Source organism: Coregonus clupeaformis, chromosome 4, assembly GCF_020615455.1.
Source record: "Coregonus clupeaformis isolate EN_2021a chromosome 4, ASM2061545v1, whole genome shotgun sequence".
Taxonomy (NCBI): domain Eukaryota; kingdom Metazoa; phylum Chordata; class Actinopteri; order Salmoniformes; family Salmonidae; genus Coregonus; species Coregonus clupeaformis.
Genome location: NC_059195.1, coordinates 11626865 through 11649809, shown reverse-complemented (window position 1 = coordinate 11649809; position 22945 = coordinate 11626865). Strand labels below are relative to the sequence as shown.

Below are 22945 nucleotides of genomic sequence, written 5' to 3'. Positions count from 1 at the left end.
GCTCTTATCCAGAGCGACTTACAGTTAGTGAGTGCATACATTTTCATACATTCTCTTCTATCGTAGAGAAACAGTGCCTCCTGTGCACGACTTTCAGTAAAGTACTCTTCTTTTTTATAAAAAGGTTTGTTGGCTCATAAAGAATCACAATATACACTAACCTGATCCATAGGAGTGATGGAGTGCAGTTAAACTTGCATTGTACAATCAAGACCCTCAAAACCATGTTGAAATGTTACTTCCATGGTCTGAAACTTAAAACCTTCACCTGTTTTAATTATTGTCATTCATGAGGTTTGGAAGGGAAGCTCGTTTCAAATATCAGTCGAACTTGAACACTTTTAAGCAAAATAAACATTTATGAAATCTCTGATAAAAAAATTGTGACCAACTAGATCAAGACGGAAATGTACATGTTGGAGTACATGCCCTGTCAAGGGGGGTAATAATCACTTCGAGGAAAAATAATATTTCAAGGTGTTGTAATAAAGAAATAAACAGAACACCAAAATCTTTTTTCTCCCCTCAAAAAACAATCAAATGGATGTGTCTGTCTCTCTGGCAATACCTGATGCTTTTGTGACAGCTAACATTCCAAAGCCAAACCTGATGGAGCACAGCTACTCTTGAGGGTGAAATAAATTAATAATAAATAGAATAATTATTAAATAGGTTTAGGTGTGTATTTACTGCTCCGATGCCTGTGGGGCACTTGTTGGCTGTGTTGTCTCCTGGCGGACCATGACCTGACCTGAGGCACTGCTGGGCTTGAGCCGCTGACCAGTCTTGCCACAGAACGTGCCCTGGAACTCCTGTTTGATGGAGTCCCTGTACACCTCTCTGACGTACTTGAGGAAGGCGGTGGTCCATTGCAGGGTGGTGGCTTTGTCCGTCTCGTGGTTACAGAACGGCGCCAGCACATTCAGCTCATCACAGCAGAAGCGGATCCTCCTCCTGCGGTCCCGCTCCTTGCTGTTGTGCCTCTCTCTGCGCTGGCTACTTTCCACTGGTGGCCCTCCTCTCTTCCTGGTGCCTGCTCCTCCAGCTGCTCTTCCCTCCACTGAGTTTGGGACAATGCCGAGGCCTTGACAGCACAGGGTCCACAGGTCCTACCACGTTTAGCAGGCTTCGCCACAGCATCATCTTCCACCTTCACCCAAACTTTCTCCTCTATTGGGTTGGGGCTGTTGACGCATGGAACTTTGTCAGGCATCTTGTCTGGCCGATAGCTGAATGTGAAGTTCTTTGGAATGATCAACCCTTGATGCTTATTGGGTTCAAGCATATGCGGAACCATCCCAAACCCTTGACGGGCGCCAGCGATGGGGTTGAACATGCTTCCATATGGGTATGACAGCTCAATAGGGTTGCCCCGATCTGACCTCACCCACTTCTGCGGTTGTGGATGCATTGCTGCTTCTTGCGCCTCATTGGAGTGATGAAGCATTGTCAAAAAATTGCTAAGAGCTGCTGATTGCACATCCTGTTGTCTGGGGATTGTCACAGGGGGTGCAGTTGAACCTCTTCTCCAAGCGAACTCGGGCGGGTGGGTTGGGCCTGGACAATAGCTGTGTGCTACCGTTGTTGTATGCTTCCAAGCTGCGTTCTTGGGTCGCATCCACTGCACTCCTGACTTTAGCCAACACAGAGCCGGGGACTTCACCGCAAGTGGTGGGGGTCCTTTCTCCAGGTATAACGTTCCCGTCACTGACCAATACCATTATAATTTCATTGATGTCTCCAGATCCCTCTGGACCAGCCGCCTGTGCCTCCATGTGTGACTGGATGATGTGCTGAAGGTGGGTGTACTCCACTTCTGTCATCTCCATCAGGTTGAGCTCAGTGCCAAAATCTGGCTTTGATCATTTGGAACACAGCCGTTTTGGCTCATGATCACCTTCACAGAATCGGGGTTGTACTGCCCCAATGCAGGTGACACATGAATGGTTTTACAAGCCAAAGACTTTGACATCCTGAATAGATGGATATATTAGTCTTCAATTATAATTTCATTAAATTATCAAAATCGTCGTTTTAAAACAGGCTCATGTTCAGAATTTTACCAACTGACTTTGACAGAGACCAGAGAACGGTACTGTCAGTGGCCATCTAGAAAGAATCTGAGGTGGTTAGCTGCCCCACTATCTCTATGGGCTCCCGAGTGGCGCAGCGGTCTAAGGCACTGCATCTCAGTGATTGAGGCGTCACTACAGCCCCTTGGTTTGATTCCAGGCTGTATCACAACTGGCCGTGATTGGGAGTCCCATAGGGCGGCGCACAATTGGCCCAACGTCGTCCGGGTTTGGCCGGTGTAGGCTGTCATTGTAAATAAGAATTTGTTCTTAACTGACTTGCCTAGTTAAATAAAATAAAATAAAAGTTTGGCCCGAGAGAACGGTTTCCACTAGCTACAAAGTTGGCTATATCGTATAATTTATTTAAACAAATATTCGATTTTTGGTCTTAATTTAAGGTTAGGGTTAGTCATAAGGTTAGCAGTCTGGTTAAGGTTAGGGTAGAATAGGTAGAAATAGGGTTTATGACTTTGTGGCTGTGTTAACTAGTGACGACCTGAGAGAACATAGTTAATTCTCCCGTACACCAGCCCGTGAAGTGAAATCCACTTATGTTAACCAACGGCCATTTCGACAAACAATTTGGAAAATGTGTTTTGGCTGACTGCAAAACGTAAATAACAAAAGTTACTAATTATCAATTTGATGGTTAAATAGGTTAGGTCCTATCATAAATACATTTTATCTCAGTCAATGACTTTTTTTCAGGTAGTTAACGTTAACTAGCAAACTACCTCAAATAAAACTCTTGCCTGCTAGCTCGAGTGTTAGCTAACTAGTTATTTTCTCTCTCTCTCTCTCTCTCTCTCTCTCTCTCTCTCTCTCTTGCTTCTCCTTAATTTTGGAAGAAATGTATTTGTTCAAAACTCCTTGTCTCTCTTTGAGTCAACTACTCACCAAATTTTATGCAATGCAGTGCTAGCTAGCTGTAGTTTATGCTTTCAGTACTAGATTAATTATCTGATCCTTTGATTGGGTGGACAACATGTCAGTCCATGCAGCAAGAGCTCTGATAGGTTGTCATAATTACTGTGTAAGTCTTCGGAAGTTGTCATAATTACTGTGTAAGTCTATGGAAGGGGGTGAGAACGATGAGGGTTTTGTATTGAAGTCATTGTACCCAGACAAGGACAGAAGCTAGCTGTCCTCCAGCTACACCATAGTGCTACCCTACAGAGTGCTGCTGAGGCTACTGTAGAACTTCATTGCAAAACAGTGTGTTTTAATCAATTATTTGGTGACGTGAATATATTTAGTATAATTGTATCTAAAAACGCTAACTTTTTAAATGTTTAAATATTTAACTTTTTATGAAATTCAATAAGGAGGATGGTCCTCCCCTTCCTCCTCTGAGGAGCCTCCACTGATATATATATATATATATATATATATATATATATATATATATATATATATATATATATATATATATTTATGGCAGAGGCCACTGACAGAGGAAGGGAAGAGAAGGGAAAGGACTTTGGAAAGCAGTCACACAAATCAAATCAAATGTTATTGGTCACAAACACCAATTTAGCAGATGTTATTGCGGGTGTAGCGAAATGCTTGTGTCCCTAGCTCCAACAGTGCAGTAGTGTCTAACAATTCACAACAATACACCTATCTAAAAGTAAAACAATGGAATTAAGATATATTTAAATATTAGAATGAGTAATGTCGGAGTGCATTGACTAAATACAGTAGAATATAATACAGTATACAGTGAGGGAAAAAAGTATTTGATCCCCTGCTGATTTTGTACGTTTGCCCACTGACAAAGACATGATCAGTCTATAATTTTAATGGTAGGTTTATTTGAACAGTGAGAGACAGAATAACAACAACAAAATCCAGAAAAACGCATGTCAAAAATGTTATAAATTGATTTGCATTTTAATGAGGGAATTAAGTATTTGACCCCTCTGCAAAACATGACATAGTACTTGGTGGCAAAACCCTTGTTGGCAATCACAGAGGTCAGACGTTTCTTGTAGTTGGCCACCAGGTTTGCACACATCTCAGGAGGGATTTTGTCCCACTCCTCTTTGCAGATCTTCTCCAAGTCATTAAGGTTTCGAGCCTGACGTTTGGCAACTCGAACCTTCAGCTCCCTCCACAGATTTTCTATGGGATTAAGGTGTGGAGACTGGCTAGGCCACTCCAGGACCTTAATGTGCTTCTTCTTGAGCCACTCCTTTGTTGCCTTGGCCGTGTGTTTTGGGTCATTGTCATGCTGGAATACCCTTCCACGACCCATTTTCAATGCCCTGGCTGAGGGAAGGAGGTTCTCACCCAAGAATTGACGGTACATGGCCCCGTCCATCGTCCCTTTGATGCGGTGAAGTTGTCCTGTCCCCTTAGCAGAAAAACACCCCCAAAGCATAATGTTTCAACCTCCATGTTTGACGGTGGGGATGGTGTTCTTGGGGTCATAGGCAGCATTCCTCCTCCTCCAAACACGGCGAGTTGAGTTGATGCCAAAGAGCTCGATTTTGGTCTCATCTGACCACAACACTTTCACCCAGTTCTCCTCTGAATCATTCAGATATTCATTAGCAAACTTCAGACGGGCCTGTATATGTGCTTTCTTGAGCAGGGGGACATTGCAGGCGCTGCAGGATTTCAGTCCTTCATGGCGTAGTGTGTTACCAATTGTTTTCTTGGTGACTATGGTCCCAGCTGCCTTGAGATCATTGACAAGATCCTCCCGTGTAGTTCTGGGCTCATTCCTCACCGTTCTCATGATCATTGCAACTCCACGAGGTGAGATCTTGCATGGAGCCCCAGGCCGAGGGAGATTGACAGTTCTTTTGTGTTTCTTCCATTTGCGAATAATCGCACCAACTGTTGTCACCTTCTCACCAAGCTGCTTGGCGATGGTGTTGTAGCCCATTCCAGCCTTGTGTAGGTCTACAATCTTGTCCCTGACATCCTTGGAAAGCTCTTTGGTTTTGAACATGGTGGAGAGTTTGGAATCTGATTGATTGATTGCTTCTGTGGACAGGTGTCTTTTATACAGGTAACAAGCTGAGATTAGGAGCACTCCCTTTAAGAGTGTGCTCCTAATCTCAGCTCGTTACCTATATAAAAGACACCTGGGAGCCAGAAATCTTTCTGATTGAGAGGGGGTCAAATACTTATTTCCCTCATTAAAATGCAAATAAATTTATAACATTTTTGACATCCGTTTTTCTGTTTTTGTTGTTGTTATTCTGTCTCTCACTGTTCAAATAAACATACCATTAAAATTATAGACTGATAATTTCTTTGTCAGTGGGCAAACATACAAAATCAGCAGGGGATCAAATACTTTTTTCCCTCACTGTATATGTATATGAGATGAGTAAAGCAGTATGTAAATATTATTTAAGTGACTATTGTCCATTATTAATGTGGCCAGTGATTCCATGTCTATGTATATAGGGCAGCGGCCTCTAAGGTGCAGGGTTGAGTAACCGGGTGGTAGCCGGCTAGTGATGGCTATTTAACAGTCTGATGGCCTTGAGATAGAAGCTGTTTTTCAGTCTCTCGGTCACAGCTTTGATGCACCTATACTGACCTCACCTTATGGATGATAGCGGGGTGAACAGGCCATGGCTCAGTGGTTGATATCCTTAATGATCTTTTTGGCCTTCCTGTGACATCGGGTGCTATAGGTGTCCTGGAGGGCAGGCAGTGTGCCCCTGGTGATGCGTTGGGCAGACCGTACCACCCTCTGGAGAGCCCTGCGATTGTGGGCAGTGCAGTTGCCGTACCAGGCGGTGATACAGCCCAACAGGATGCTCTCAATTGTGCATCTGTAAAACTTTTCTGAGGGTCTTAGGGGCCAAGACGAATTTCTTCAGCCTCCTGAGGTTGAAAAGTGCTGTTGCGCCTTCTTCACCACACTGTCTGTGTGGGTGGACCATTTCAGATTGTTAGTGATGTGTACGCCAAGGAACTTGAAGCTTTCCACCTTCTCCACTGCGGTCCGGTCGATGTGGATAGGGGCGTGCTCCCGCTGCTGTTTCCTGCAGTCCACAATCAGCTCCTTCGTTTTGTTGACGTTGAGAGAGAGGTTATTTTCCTGGCCCAACTCTGCCAGGGCCCTCACCTCCTCCCTGTAGGCTGTCTCGTCATTGTTGGTACAGGGAGTACAGGAGGGGGCTGAGCATTCACCCTTGTGGGTCCCTGTGTTGAGGATAAGCGAAGCGGAGGTGTTGTTTCCTACCTTCACCACCTGGTGGCGGCCCGTCAGGAAGTCCAGGACCCAGTTGCACAGGGCGGGGTTCAGACCCAGGGCCCGAGCTTAATGATGAGCTTGGAGGGTACTATGGTGTTGAAGGCTAAGCTATAGTCAATGAACAGCATTCTGACGTAGGTATTCCTCTTGTCCAGATGGGATAGGGCAGCGTGCAGTGTGATGGCGATTGCATCGTCTGTGGATCTATTGGGGCGGTGAGCAAATTGAAGTGCGTCTAGGGTGGAAGGTAAGGTAGAGGTGATATGTCCTTAAACACTCCAGTCAGCTGGTCTGCGCATGCTCTGAGGACGCAGCTAGGGATGCCGTCTGGGCCGGCAGCCTTGGGAGGGTTAACACGCTTAAACATCTTACTCACTTCGGCCATGGAGAACGAGAGCCCACAGTCCTTGGGAGCAGGCCACGTCGATGGCACTGTGTTATCCTCAAAGCGGGTGAAGAAGGTGTTTAGCTTGTCTGGGAGCAAGATGTCGGTGTCCGCGACGTGGCTGGTTTTCCCTTTGTAATCCGTGATTGTCTGTAGACCCTGCCACACACGTCTCGTATCTGAGCCGTTGAATTGCAACTCCACTTTGTCTCTGTACTGACGTTTTGCCTGTTTGATTGATTTACGGGGGGAATAACTACACTGTTTGTATTCAACCATATTCTCAGTCACCTTTCCATAGTTAAATGCGGTGGTTCGCGCTTTCAGTTTTGCGCCAATGCTGCCATCTATCCACGGTTTCTGGTTTGGGTAGGTTATAAAAAATGTATGCGCTCACTAACTGTAAGTCGCTCTGGATAAGAGCATCTGCTAAATGACTAAAATCTAAAATCTTATAATAGTCACCGTGGGAACAACATTCCCTATACAATTCCTGATGAACTCAGTCACCGTGTTTGTGTAAGCGTCAATATTATTCTCAGAGGCTACCCAGAACATATCCCAATCCGCGAGATGAAAACAATCTTGAAGCATGGATTCTGATTGGTCAGACCAGCATTGAATAGACCTTAGCATTGGTACTTCCTGTTTGAGTTTCTGCCTATAGGAAGGGAGGAGCAAAATAGAGTCGTGATCTGATTTGCCGAAAGGAGGGCAGGGGAGGGCCTTGGAGGCATTTTGAAAAGGTGAGCAGCAGTGATCTAGTGTTTTTCCTAAGAGAGAACTACAGTCAATGTGTTAATATAACTTAGGTAGCGTTTTCCTCAAATGTGCTTTGTTTCAAATCTCCAGCTACAATAAATGCGGCCTCAGGATATGTGGTTTCCATTTTGCATAAAGTCCAGTGTAGTTCCTTGAGGGCCGTCGTGGTATCGGCTTGAGGGGGAATATACACGGCTGTGACTAAAACTGAAGATAATTCTCTTGGGAGGTAATACGGTCGGCATTTCATTGTGAGGCATTCTAGATCGGGTGAACAAAAGGACTTGAGTTTACATATGTTACCACAATCACACCAGTAGTTAATCATGAAGCATACACCTCCGTCTTTCTTCTTCCTGGAGAGTTCTTTATTCCTGTCTGCGCGATGAACTGAGAACCCAGCTGGCTGTATGGATGGCGACAGTATATCCCGAGAGAGCCATGATTCCGTGAAACAGAGTATGTTACAGTCCCTGATGTCTCTGTAGAAGGAGATCCTCGCCCTGAGCTCGTCTACTTTATTGTCCAGAGACTGAACATTAGCAAATAATATACTCGGAAGCGGTGGATGGTGTGCCCGCCTCCTGAGTCGGACTAGAAGTCCACTCCGAATACCTCTTCTCCACTGGCGGCGACTTGGAGCAGCCTCTGGGATAAGTTCAGTTGCCCTGGGGGTACCAACAAAGGATCCATTTCGGGAAAGTCGTATTCCTGGTCGTAATGCTGGTGAGTTACCGCCGCCCTGATATCCAAAAGTTATATCCGGCTGTATGTAATAACACAAAAAACTTTCTGGGCTAATAAAAAAAAGAAATACTGCTAAGTTGCTTAGGAGCTAGAAGCAGAGCTGCCATGTCTGTCGGTGCCATCTTGCTCTACATCTATATATATATATATATATATATATAATCTTGTGTGTGTGTGTGTGTGTGTGTGTGTGTGACTGCTTTCCAAAGCCCTTTCCCTTCTCTTCCATTCCTCTGTCTGTAGCCATCTGCTTGCAGGTCCAGCCCCACTGGCAGAAGAGACAGAGCTCTTCCATGATGTGATCTTGGTCTGGATGTGTGTGTGTGTGTGTGTGTGTGTGTGTGTGTGTGTGTGTGTGTGTGTGTGTGTGTGTGTGTGTGTGTGTGTGATTGTTATTAGTTGAGGAAGCTTTCATTATGCTAGATTGGTCCACTAATTCCTCACTGTTTCAAAAACTTGGCCTCAGACTTAAATTTGAAAAGCATCACAAAGACCTCTTAGCTTTAAGGTGCACTATACAACATTTCTACATGCCAAACAATATTTTTTTGAGCAACCAAAAGGCTGTCTATAACCACGTTTCCATCCACAGTTTTTATGTGAGTAAAGTCATACTGTATAAAAGCAAAAAATCACTACAGCTGTGATGGAAACAGGACGTTTCGGTACAATTTTATAAATGACGAAAGATCATTTGTTAGTTCGACATGGTGGGATCTTTTTGTGTCTGTAAAATTAATTATGTGAGAAATGGCGGTGGAAACACCTGTAAGCACAAATATTGATATAATAACCATCATATTGAAATAAACTTGGAGTCACGCAATGATATAGTGTGTGGTCCTCGCATTACGACTCGGGAAACCATGCAGTTTATTAGGCTACAGATTCAATAAATTATGATGAACTTCACAGGGTGGTGAATGTGAACGGTGATCTTTATGCTCCTTTCCAATAAATATTGATGGACTTATTCTGGTGACATGATGATCGATGCTTGACTGCCATTTGACAAATAAACATATGCTCGCTCTTATCCATAGTAATCTCATAATGTAGACTCGCCACTGGAATGGCCGTGCATGACAGCCTACTTGCAATGTATCTGTGAGCAGTTGGCTAGAGCACATGTGCCAAGATGAGAGTAGGCACATTTGCTATTTAACGCAGCAGTTTTTGTGACAAAAATATTGGTAGAGTTGAAAATGAGACAGAAACACATTGAATTTTCGATTTTTATTTGGTACATGAAAACGTAAGCGAAAAAGTACATTTTGTGTGCACTACGTCATCACGCCCTGATTTCTATCCGCAATTTTCTGGCCATGGATCCAAAATGAAATGCTACAAAAGAGGGACTTTGCAATTAATTGTAATTCATCTGATCACTCTTCATAACATTCTGGAGTATATGCAAATTACATTATAAAAACTGAGGCAGCAGACTTTGTGAAAATTAATATTTGTGTCATTCTCAAAACGTTTGACCACGACTGTATTGCCACCCCTATTTGCTATATCTTTAACCACAGCCTTAAGGAGTGTGTTTGTCCACAGGCATGGAAGGAAGCGTTTCGCTACACCCGCAATAACATCTGCTAAATATGTGTATGCAACCAATAAAATGTGATTTGAAGTAATTCCACTGCCTAAAAATAGTAAAGCACCCATTGCTGGTTCTAACAGCTGCCCAATCGGTTTGCTGCCTGTTCTTAGTAAACTGATGAAGAGAATTGTGTTTTACCAAATGCAATGCTATTTTTCAGAGAACAAGTTAACCACTGACTTTCAGCATGCAGGGCAATCAAACTTCTACTGATTGACTCAGATGACAGATGATTAGTTAAAATAAATTGATAATAAGATGATAGTTGGAGCTGTATTGTTACAGTGAGTGAAAAAAGAATTTGATCCCCTGCTGATTTTGTACGTTTGCCCACTGACAAAGAAATGATCAGTCTATCATTTTAATGGTAGGTTTATTTAAACAGTGAGAGACAGAATAACAACAAAATTATCCAGAAAAACATATGTCAAAAATGTTATAAATTGATTTGCATTTTAATGAGGGAAATAAGTATTTGACCCCCTCTCAATCAGAAAGATTTCTGGCTCCCAGGTGTCTTTTATACAGGTAACAAGCTGAGATTAGGAGCACACTCTTAAAGGGAGTGCTCCTAATCTCAGTTTAATACCTATATAAAATACACCTGTCCACAGAAGCAATCAATCAATCAGATTCCAAACGCTCCACCATGGCCAAGACCAAAAAGCTCTCCAAGGATGTCGGAGACAAGATTGTAGACCTACACAAGGCTGGAATGGGCTACAACACCATTGCCAAGCAGCTTGGTGAGAAGGTGACAACAGTTGGTGCGATTATTCGCAAATGGAAGAAACACAAAATAACAGTCAATCTCCCTCGGCCTGGGTCTCCATCCAAGATCTCACCTCGTGGAGTTGCAATGATCATGAGAACGGTGAGGAATCAGCCCAGAACTACACGGGAGGATCTTGTCAATGATCTCAAGGCAGCTGGGACCATAGTCACCAAGAAAACAATTGGTAACACACTACGCTGTGAAGGACTGAAATCCTGCAGGGCCCGCAAGGTCCCCCTGCTCAAGAAAGCACATATACAGGGCCGTCTGAAGTTTTCCAATGAACATCTGAATGATTCAGAGGAGAACTGGTTGAAAGTGTTGTGGTCAGATGAGACCAAAATCGAGCTCTTTGGCATCAACTCAACTCGCCATGTTTGGAGGAGGAGGAATGCTGCCTATGACCCCAAGAACACCATCCCCACCGTCAAACATGGAGGTGGAAACATTATGCTTTGGGGGTGTTTTTCTGCTAAGGGGACAGGACAACTTCACAGCATCAAAGGGACGATGGACGGCGCCATGTACCGTCAAATCTTGGGTGAGAACCTCCTTCCTTCAGCCAGGGCATTGAAAATGGGTCATGGATGAGTATTCCAGCATGACAATGACCCAAAACACACGGCCACGGCAACAAAGGAATGGCTCAAGTAGAAGCACATTAAGGTCCTGGAGTGGCCTAGCCAGTCTCCAGACCTTAATCCCATAGATAATCTGTGGAGGGAGCTGAAGGTTCGAGTTGCCGAACGTCAAAACCTTAATGACTTGGAGAAGATCTGCAAAGAGGAGTGGGACAAAATCCCTCCTGAGATGTGTGCAAACCTGGTGGCCAACTACAAGAAACGTCTGACCTCTGTGATTGCCAACAAGGGTTTTGCCACCAAGTACTAAGTCATGTTTTGCAGAGGGGTCAAATACATATTTCCCTCATTAAAATGCAAATCAATTCATAACATTTTTGACATGCGTTTTTCTGGATTTTTGTTGTTGTTATTCTGTCTCTCACTGTTCAAATAAACCTACCATTAAAAGTATAGACTGATCATGTCTTTGTCAGTGGGCAAACATACAAAATCAGCAGGGGATCAAATACTTTTTTCCCTCACTATAGATTACAGTGCAGCCTTTGATGTTATTGATCATACATTGTTATTGAAGAAACTCAGTTATTTTGGCTTTACATTACCTGCCATCACATGGTTGGAGAGATATTTATTCAATAGAGCCCAAAGAGAGTTCATGAATGGAAGCTTCAATAACATCAGATATATACAGTGCGGTGTCCCTCGGGGAAGTTTTCTTGGTGTCACGGTCGTCTATGTCGTCCAAGTATGACCAAGGCGCAGCGTGTCCAAGAAACATGACTTTATTAAATAAACGTTATCGAACTACAAACAAAAGACGACTCAATGAAGTCCACGGTACACTGACCAAAAGGAACAAAAACCCACAACACCCACAGGAAAACATACAGATAAATATGGCTCCCAATCAGAGATAACGAGCCGACAGCTGACACTCGTTACCTCCGATTGGGAGTCATTGAACCCAACAAAGAAATACAACACATAGAACCACCCAACCAAACAAAACACCACGAAACGAACACACCCTGGCTCAACACACAAAGTCCCGGAGCCAGAGCGTGACAGTACCCCCTAAAGGCGCGGACTGCGACCGCGCCTCAATAAGGCTAAACAAGGGAGGGCTGGGTGGGCATACCTCTTCGGCGGTGGTTCTGGCTCTGGCCGTGGTCCCCACCCCACCAAAGTCACTACCCGCTTACGTAGCCTCCTCCACATGACCACCCCCAACTAAACCCCACTGGATTAAGGGGCGGCACCGGACTAAAGGGCAGCACCGGACTAAGGGGCAGCACCGGACTAAGGGGCAGCACCGGACTAAGGGGCAGTACCGGACTAAGGGGCAGCACCAGGATAAGGGGCAGCACCGGGCTAAGGGACAGCACCGGACTCAATGGCGGATCCTGGCTGGCTGGCTCTGGCGGATCCTGGCTGGACGGCTCATGGCTAGCTGAAGGATCTGGCTGCTCATGGCTGGCTGACAGATCTGGCTGCTCATGGCTGGCTGACAGATCTGGCTGCTCATGGCTGGCCGACGGATCTGGCTGCTCATGGCTGGCCGACGGATCTGGCTGCTCATGGCTGGCTGACGGATCTGGCTGCTCATGGCCGGCTGACGGATCTGGCTGCTCATGGCTGGCGGAAGGCTCTGGCTGATCCTGTCTGGCAGAAGGCTCTGGCTGATCCTGTCTGGCGGAAGGCTCTGGCTGATCCTGTCTGGCGGAAGGCTCTAGCGGTTTCGGTCTGGCGGACGGCTCTGAAGGCTCATGGCAGACGGGCGGCTTTGCAGGCTCCGTACAGACGGGCAGTTCATGCAGCGCTTGGCAGACGGACAGTTCAGACGGCGTTGGGCAGACAGGCAGTTCAGGCGCCGTTGGGCAGACGGGCAGTTCAAGCGCCGTTGGGCAGACGGGCAGTTCAGGCGCCGTTGGGCAGACGGCAGACTCTGGCCGTCTGAGGCTCACCGTAGGCCTGGTGCGTGGTGCCGGAACTGGAGGTACCGGGCTGAGGACACGCATCTCAGGGCTAGTGCGGGGAGAAGGAACAGGCCGGACCGGGCTGGCGACGCGCACCGTAGGTTTGGTGCGAGTGGCAGGAACAGGCCGGGTCGGGCTGGCGACGCGCACCGTAGACTTGGTGCGGGTGGCAGGAACAGGCCGGACCGGGCTGGCGACGCGCACCGTAGGTTTGGTGCGAGTGGCAGGAACAGGCCGGGCTGGGCTGGCGACGCACACCGTAGGTTCTGTGCGTGAAGCAGGAACAGGCCGGGCTGGGCTGGCGACGCACACCGTAGGTTCTGTGCGTGGAGCAGGAACAGGCCGGGCTGGGCTGGCGACGCACACCGTAGGTTCTGTGCGTGGAGCAGGAACAGGCCGGGCTGGGCTGGCGACGCACACCTTAGGTTCTGTGCGTGGAGCAGGAACAGGCCGGGCTGGGCTGGCGACGCACACCGTAGGTTCTGTGCGTGGAGCAGGAACAGGCCGGGCTGGACTGGCGACGCACACCGTGGGCTTGATGCGTGGAGTAGGAACAGGCCGGTCCGTACTGGGAACACACACCACTGGCTTTAACTGGGGATCAGGAACGGGCCGGACCGGACTGGTAACACACATCAGTCTCTCACGCCGTGCCGCAACAACTTCCCTTCCTCTACTCGCCAATGGCTCCCGTAATCCGATAGCCTTCTCTCCACGTCTCCCTGTGGCAGCCTCCTGCTGCCCAGCCGCCCAGCCATGTGCCCCCCAAAAAACTTTTTGGGGGTTGCCTCTCGTCCTTCCAACGATGACCCTGCTGACGCCGTTGCTCCTCTCTCGCCAGGGCCTTGATCTTCCCCCAAGGTCCCTTGCCCCCGAGCATGTCCTCCCAGGACCACGATTTGCCCACCTGGGCCATCGCCAGCCTCTCGATCTCCTTACCAGGCGCCTCCTCCCATGTCCAGTCTCTTTGCTCCTGGACACGCTGCTTGGTCCTTTTATGGTGGGTTTTTCTGTCACGGTCGTCTATGTCGTCCAAGTATGACCAAGGCGCAGCGTGTCCAAGAAACATGACTTTATTAAATAAACGTTATCGAACTACAAACAAAAGACGACTCAATGAAGTCCACGGTACACTGACCAAAAGGAACAAAAACCCACAACACCCACAGGAAAACATACAGATAAATATGGCTCCCAATCAGAGATAACGAGCCGACAGCTGACACTCGTTACCTCCGATTGGGAGTCATTGAACCCAACAAAGAAATACAACACATAGAACCACCCAACCAAACAAAACACCACGAAACGAACACACCCTGGCTCAACACACAAAGTCCCGGAGCCAGAGCGTGACACTTGGGCCGTATCAGTGTTACTTTTCATGTTTTGTGTTTTTTATGGACCCCATGACGAATAGCTGCCAAAAGCTAATGGGGAATAAATAAAAAAATACACTTCTAATGACTGGCAGCCTGGTGAAGCTGTGTTGTTGCTGAGCAATCGAGTTGCTCCACCCAGTTTTAGAACTCTGAGATTCGGCTGAAAAATATATTCGTATTGTCAGAAATGCTACAAAAAGATAGCACATCATTAGTTCTCTATTGGCACACATAAATTATCAATTGAATCAAAACTGTTGCCCCTAAAAATTCCATCCGAAAGGTGGCAAGTCTAATAGTCACTTTATGGATGCTGTAGTCTCGTTCTTATCCAACGCCTTGATATTGAACTAGGTCGGGGTATTTTTGTTAATGACCCTGTTAAAAATCCGGTATGTGGTTCTCGGAAATGGCCGGATGGCTCATGGCGAGAGGCAGGAAGTGTGTTGTGTACCTACAATCAAGGTGATTTGCACATTTTCATCGACATTGGTTTCATATTGGCATAGATATGAAAGTAGGGATTTTTGAATTTAACATTGCGCTTCAACCAAAACCTACTATTGGATAATTTCATAAAGCCTTGCTTTGATGCCTATGTTTTACCCCAACACAGGGGTGTTAAGAACCTACTGGTTTACAGGCCACATCAGGCCTGCAAGTCACATTATGCTGAAGTGCAAAGTGATATGTAATTCCTATTGGAATTCAGCCAGAGTTAGGACATCCAACAGTTTGAATTTGTATTCATCTGCAACCTGCATTCAGGATGACTCTCAGGGTTAGGAATATTGATAAAGGAGACTACCTAAACCATTTAAACTGGAACAACCATTTCAGTAATGGGTGCAATACATCTAACTAACTGATAGGTTAGTTAATTATCTTTGTGTAGCATAAGATTAATCAATCAATCAATGTACATGCAAAAACAATCCCAAAAAAATCTAGCTGCAGTAGAGCATGCTGGGGAAAATGATAATGATTTTTTGATTTTTTGTGACTCTCCACAGAGTAAACTAGACACAATCACACTCTCACAGTCAACACTGGTTATTAACATTTACATTTTAGTCATTTAGCAGACGCTCTTATCCAGAGCGACTTACAGGAGCAATTAGGATTAAGTGCCTTGCTCAAGGGCACATTTACGTCATTTAGCAGACGCTCTTATCCAGAGCGACTCACAAATTGGTGCATTCACCCTATAGCCAGTGGGATTGTTTTGTTTGTTTTATGTTTTAGTCATTTAGCAGACGCTCTTATCCAGAGCGACTTACAGGAGCAATTAGGGTTAAGTACCTTGCTTAAGGGCACATCGACAGATTTTTCACCTAGTCGGCTCGGGGATTAGAACCAGCGACCTTTCGGTTACTGGCACAACGCTCTTACCCACTAAGCTACCTGCCGCTACCTGCCGGGATAACCACTTTACCATTTTTTTTTTGGGGGACACCAACACTGTGGTTCTTTTAGAAATGTTACACTGAAAAATCTAAACTGGCCAATTTGCTGTGAGGCTACAGTATATTACATTAACCATATCAATGATTTGAGGCTCACCTGTTTGAGATTGTACTGGCCCCTTCTGTCACAGTTGGGGAAGTTGAGCTCGTACAGATTCTCCAGTGGTTCTCTGTTGTCATGAAAGGTAATCTTGGAGAGCTCCTCCAGCACCTTGTTCAGCTCCAGTTGACAATGTCTCTGAAAAGCACAGACAAAATACTGACTGTTGAACTTACACACATTCAACTCAGCACCATCTAGTACATAAGTGATTGAATTGTATGAAGGGTGCACAGCGTGACAGAGCTGAGGGCTGTGTTCCGCTGGCCTATTTATACTGTACATTAGTATATGACAGCCATCAAAGTGGATCAAAGTGTTGAATTGTCATTTTAGTTGTCCCTCCACAACCCACAACTTACCAGCCCACAGAACTGACTCCCCATTTTTCCTACCCCCGTTTACTGCATTACTATATCTATTGTTGTCTCTAATGGTCTTATCAATTGTGTTCCCCCTCGCCTATTTTCTGTTTAGTGGCAATACATAGAGTTAAATGAGGGAGAAGATCTGTGCATGTATATGGTTGTTTCCTAGGTCTGAACACTTATGGCTCTTCTCTGTGGGGCCCGGGGGCCATGCATATTAGCATGCCACATATTTTTGCTTTGAGCAAAGCTCACATGAACCGGACGACAAGGGGTTGTTTGGAAAATGAATGTAGGGCTAACTAGGGCTGTGTTAGTCAACTAATAACAAGGTTGTCCTTGTAAGGCACGTGATCTTGATTGAAGCAAATAAACACTGTTGAATGCAAATGTAACGCAATTCTACTTGGCTCTGATATTTGGCAAATCTGACCATAACTCTATCCTCCTGATTCCTGCTTAGAAGCAAAAACTAAAGCAGGAAGCACCAGTGACCCGGTAAATAAAAAGTGGTCAGATGATGCAGATGCTAAGCTACAGGACTGTTTTGCTAGCACAGACTGGAATATGTTCTGGGATTCTTCAGATAGTATTGAGGAGTACACCACATCACTCACTGGCTTCATCAATAAGTGCATCGGTGACGTCATCCCCACAGTGACTGTACGTACATACCCCAACCAGAAGCCATGGATTACAGGCAACATCCGCACTGAGCTAAAGGGTAGAGCTGCCGCTTTCAAGGAGCGGGACTCTAACCCGGACGCTTATAAGAAATCCCGCTATGCCCTCCGACGAACCATCAAACAGGCAAAGAGACAATACCGGACTAAGATTGAATCGTACTACACCGGCTCTGACAATCGTCGGATGTGGCAGGGCTTGAAAACTATTACAGACTACAAAAGTAAGCACAGCCGTGAGCTGTCCAGTGACACAAGCCTACCAGACGAGCTAAATCACTTCTATGCTCGCTTCGAGGCAAGCAACACTGACGCATGCATGAGAGCACCAGCTGTTCTGGATGACTATGTGATCACGCTCTCCATAGCCGATGTGACTAAGACTTTTAAGCAGGTCAACATTCACAAGGCCGCAGGGCCAGACGGATAACCAGGACATGTACTCCGAGCATGTGCTGACCAACTGGCAAGTGTCTTCACTGACATTTTCAACATGTCCCTGACTGAGTCTGTAATACCAACATGTTTCAAGCAGACCACCATAGTCCCTGTGCCCAAGGACACTAAGATAACCTGCCTAGATGACTACCGACCCGTAGCACTCACGTCTGTAGCCATGAAGTGCTTTGAAAGGCTGGTCATGGCTCACATCAACACCATTATCCCAGAAACCCTAGACCCACTCCAATTTGCATACCGCCCCAACAGATCCACAGATGATGCAATCTCTATTGCACTCCACACTGCCCTTTCCCACCTGGACAAGAGGAACACACACCTACATGAGAATGCTGTTCATTGACTACAGCTCAGCGTTCAACACCATAGTGCCATCAAAGCTCATCACTAAGCTAAGGATCCTGGGACTAAACACCAAGACAGTCGTGAAGAGGGCATGACAAAGCCTATTCCCCCTCAGGAGACTGAAAAAATTTGGCAGGGTCCTCAGATCGTCAAAAAGTTCTACAGCTGCACCATCGAGAGCATCCTGACTGGTTGCATCACCGCCTGGTATGGCATCTGCTCGGCCTCCGACCGCAAGGCACTACAGAGGGTAGAGCGTACGGCCCAGTACATCACTGGGGCCAAGCTTCCTGCCATCCAGGACCTCTATACCAGGCGTTGTCAGAGGAAGGCCCTCAAAATTGTCAAAGACTCCAGCCACCCTAGTCATAGACTGTTCTCTCTGCTACCGCACGGCAAGCGGTACCGGAGCGCCAAGTCTAGGTCAAAAAGGCTTCTCAACAGCATCTACCCCCAAGCCATAAGACTCCTGAACAGCTAATCATTGCTACCCAGACTATTTGCACTGCCCCCCCACCCCTCTTTTACGCTGCTGCTACTCTGTCTATTATTTATGCATAGTCACTTTAACTCTACCCACATGTACATATTACCTCAATTACCTCGACTAGCCAGTGCCCCCGCACATTGACTCTGCACCGGTACCCCCCTATATATAGCCTCCCTACTGTTATTTTATTTTACTGCTGCTCTTTAGTTGTTTGCTTTAAAAAATGTTTACTTAACACTATTCTTTAAAACATGTATTGTTGGTTAAGGGCTTATAAGTAAGCATTTCACTGTAATGTCTACACCTGTTGTATTCCGCGCATGTGGCAAATAAAATTTGATTTGATTTGATTTGATATTTCTACTTTGGAATAGAAACGGATTAATGGTGAAAATTCTGCCAATATTTGATGGTATTTCGTAAACAGTTATACCAACTGCAGTATTAAAAGAAATAGGGCCAAATGTATAAGAATATTGGCCTCAGTGGTCTATGTAAATAAATAACAATCTGTCAACACATATGAAGATATAAAGATTTTATTGGCATACAAATTAGGTGTGTGTGTGTGTCCGGAAGAAGGCACTGCTGTACCAAATACCAACCAGGGTCACCACTGACCAGCATTCAATCAATTTACACAACAACGTGTTTAGGGAGGCTCTTATAGTACAGTTCTAAAATCTTTTAGTACTTTTTTTACCCCAATTGGTAGTTACAGTCTTGTCCCATCATTGCAACTACTGTACGGATTCAGGAGAGGCGAAGGTTGAGAGCCATGCGTCCTCCGAAGCATGACCCTGCCAAGCCGCACTGCTTCTTGACACACTGCTCGCTTAATCCGGAAGCCAGCCGCACCAATGTGTCAGAGGAAACACTGTACAACTGGCGACCGTGTCAGCATGCATGCGCCCAGCCCGCCACAGAAGCCACTAGAGCGCAATGGGACACGGACATCCCGGCCGGCCAAACCCTTCCCTAACCCGGACGACGCTGGGCCAATTGTACGTTGCCTCATAGGTCTATCGGACACAGTTGGCTGCGACACAGCCAGGGATCGAACCCGGATCTGTAGTGACGTGTGATGCAGTGCCTTAGACCGCTGCGCCACTCGCGAGGCCCTAAGTTTATCCATTGTAAACTATGTAGTGCCATAATACTAATTGCTTATTACGTTTCTGAACTGTATCTCTCGGATAGTGGATGTGAACAAAGATGGCTTTTTATTTATTTTTGGAATGGTTTGTCCTGACCTGAGTGGGCCGCTGGGTCCTAGGTTCTTCAGGACAGTTGTTGGTCTTCATCCTGGTCTTGACCTCGTTCTGGGCCCGCCTCACGGCCTTCTCTTTGGACCACATCCAGAAGCTGGCATCTTTGGTCGGCTTCTTCTGAGGGGGACCCTCAGTGCCCTGCAGCTCCACTATAGGTCATGCACACACACACACACACACACACACACACACAAAATACTTAGTGCACTCTTAGAAGAAAGGTGCTATCTAGAACCAAAAAGGGTTCTTCGGCTGTCCCCATAGGAGAACCCTTTGAAGAACCCCTTTTGGTTCCAGTTAGAACCCTTTTGGGTTCCTTGTAGAACTGTTTTCACAGAGGGTTCTACATGGAACCCCAAAAGGGTTCTATCTGAAATCAAAAATGGTTATCCTATTGGGACAGCCACAGAAACATTTTGGAACCTTTTGTTCTAAGAGTGTACATGCCCCGAATACAAACAAGGACATCTGCACATAAAAAGTTTATATGCACCGGAAACTTGTTCCAAACAAAGGGAAAATAATTGCTGAAGATAATGTTCCCTTTATAGACTCTCAGGGTCGACAGAACACACACACACACCCACACATACACATACATACAATCGTTTGCTCTCCTTTAATTAATCCCAAAGGAGCTATCAAGCACTGTGTTTCTGTAAACAATGTGTTGTTATCATTGGAAGACAAAGATTCACATTGGCTCCCTCAAGGCACCATCCTGCTGGTATGTGTCTCACACCCTGATGATGTCACTTATCCTGCTTGGCAGTGAGTCTCAGAAGTGGTCGGGACTATAATCTCATTGGTGACAGTTTGTATGTACCACAGGTTGTAAAAAATGATGAGAGATGGTGCCTAAGGTTGGTTGTGTGGTTAAAGTCAAAGCCCTCAGCACGTACAGTGCCTTCAGAAAGTATCTACACCCCTTCACTTTTTCCAAAAAAAATTGTGTTACAGCCTGAATTTAAAATGTATTACATTTATATTTATTTTGCCACTGGCCTACACACAATACCCCATAATGCCAAAGTGGAATTATGTTTTTAAAATCTATATGAATTATTTAGAAATTAAAAGCTGAAATGTCTTGAGTCAAAAAGTATTCAATGTCTTTATTATGGCAAGCCTAAATAAATTCAGGAGTAAAAATATGCTTAACAAGTCACATAATAAGTTGCATGGACACACTCTTAGTGCAATAATATTGTTTTGAATTTCTACCTCATCTCTGTACCCCAGACATACAATTATCTGTAAGGTCCCTCAGTCGAGCAGTGAATTTCAAACACAGATTCAACCACAAAGACTGAGGTTTTCCAATGCCTTGCAAAGAAGGGCTCCTATTGGCTCCCGATGTTATAAATGCTGTAGGTGGGTGTAGTGGTGGAATCAAGCGCAGGACACCGAAGTATAGTCCAAAAGACTTTAGTGGAATATCCAACAAGGAAAACAGAACAAACTTGCCCGAAGGCGAAACTACGCACGTAGGCAACAAACAAAAGGCGCACTACACAGGTGCGTAAAACGCTCCAACACAGTGGAGTAAAGCTCAAAAAAGCGAATAAGGAAATCGACAAGCAAACATACGACAGGAACAATCACACACAAACACAGACACACCCAACGAGACTTAAATAGAACACTAATGAGGACTAACTAGACACAGGTGTACAACATCAAGACCAAACCAAACGAACATGAAACATAGATCGGTGGCAGCTAGTACTCCGGGGACGACGACCGCCGATGCCTGCCCGAACCAGGAGGAGGAGCAGCCTCGGCCGAAACCGTGACAGTACCCCCCCCCCTTGACGCGCGGCTCCAGCCGTGCGCCGACCCCGGCCTCGGGGACGACCAGGAGGACGCGGAGCAGGGCGCGCGGGATGGTCCCGGTAGAACTCCGACAGGAGAGATGGGTCTAGGATGTCCCTCCGCGGCACCCAGCACCGCTCCTCCGGGCCGTACCCCTCCCACTCCACGAGATACTGGAGACCCCCCATCCGGCGTCTGGAGTCCAAGATGGACCGAACGGTGTACGCCGGAGCCCCCTCGATGTCCAATGGGGGCGGAGGAGTCTCTCCTATCTCATTGTCCTGGAGTGGACCAGCTACCACCGGCCTGAGAAGAGACACATGGAACGAGGGGTTAATATTCTTATATTCAACAGGTAGATGTAACCTATAACACACCTCGTTCAATCTTCTCAGGACTTTAAAGGGCCCCACAAACCGCCGACCCAGCTTCCGGCAGGGCAGGTGGAGGGGCAGGTTTCTGGTAGAGAGCCAGACTCGATCTCCGGGTGCGTACACCGGCCCATCACTGCGGTGGAGATCGGCGCTCGCCTTGTGACGAAGGACGGCCCGCTGCAGGTGGACGTGGGCTGCGTTCCACGTCTCTTCCGAGCGCCTCATCCAATCATCCACCGCAGGGGCCTCGATCTGGCTCTGCTGCCATGGTGCCAGAACCGGCTGGTAACCCAATACACATTGGAAAGGGGTTAGGTTAGTAGAGGAGTGGCGGAGAGAGTTCTGGGCCATCTCGGCCCAGGGAATGTAACGCGCCCACTCCTCAGGCCGGTCCTGGCAATATGACCTCAGAAACCTACCCACATCCTGGTTAACACATTCTACCTGCCCGTTACTCTCCGGGTGGTACCCCGAGGTAAGGCTAACCGAGACCCCCAAACGCTCCATAAACGCTCTCCACACACGGGAGGTAAACTGAGGGCCTCGATCAGATACTATATCCTCGGGGACCCCGTAATGCCGGAAGACGTGGGTAAATAGGGCCTCAGCGGTCTGTAGGGCAGTAGGAAGACCCGACATAGGGAGAAGACGACAGGCCTTAGAGAACCGGTCCACAACGACCAGGATGGTGGTATTCCCCTGAGAGAGGGGAAGGTCTGTTACAAAATCCACCGAGAGGTGGGACCATGGTCGTTGTGGAACGGGTAGGGGCTGTAACTTACCCCTGGGCAGATGTCGGGGCGCCTTACACTGGGCGCACACCGAGCAGGAGGAGACGTAAACCCTCACATCCCTAGCCAAAGTAGGCCACCAGTATTTAGTGCTAAGCCAATGCACTGTCCGGCCAATACCCGGATGTCCAGAGGAGGGTGACGTGTGAGCCCAGTAGATGAGTCGATCCCGAATCTCGAGCGGAACGTACCTCCGACCCTCAGGACATTGTGGAGGGCTGGGGTCGGTACGCAATGCTCGCTCGATCTCGGCATCGACCTCCCACACC

General features: G+C 46.6%; 1 protein-coding gene across 3 annotated transcripts in view; it reads right to left on the bottom strand.

The window, feature by feature from the left end:
* LOC121553289 (insulin-like growth factor-binding protein 2-B) overlaps nt 1-22945 on the bottom strand; it is an 84655-nt gene that overhangs the window by 45737 nt on the left and 15973 nt on the right. For all 3 annotated transcript variants that reach the window (XR_005997513.2, XM_041866322.2, XM_041866315.2), the window contains exons 2-3: nt 19679-19845; nt 16078-16218 (exon numbers count right to left, since the gene is read on the bottom strand). Coding sequence is in view for 2 of the 3 variants with exons in the window: in XM_041866322.2 (XP_041722256.1) it covers nt 16078-16218; nt 19679-19845 (308 nt within the window). In the remaining variant the exon portion in view is untranslated. The remainder of the gene's footprint in view (nt 1-16077; nt 16219-19678; nt 19846-22945) is intronic.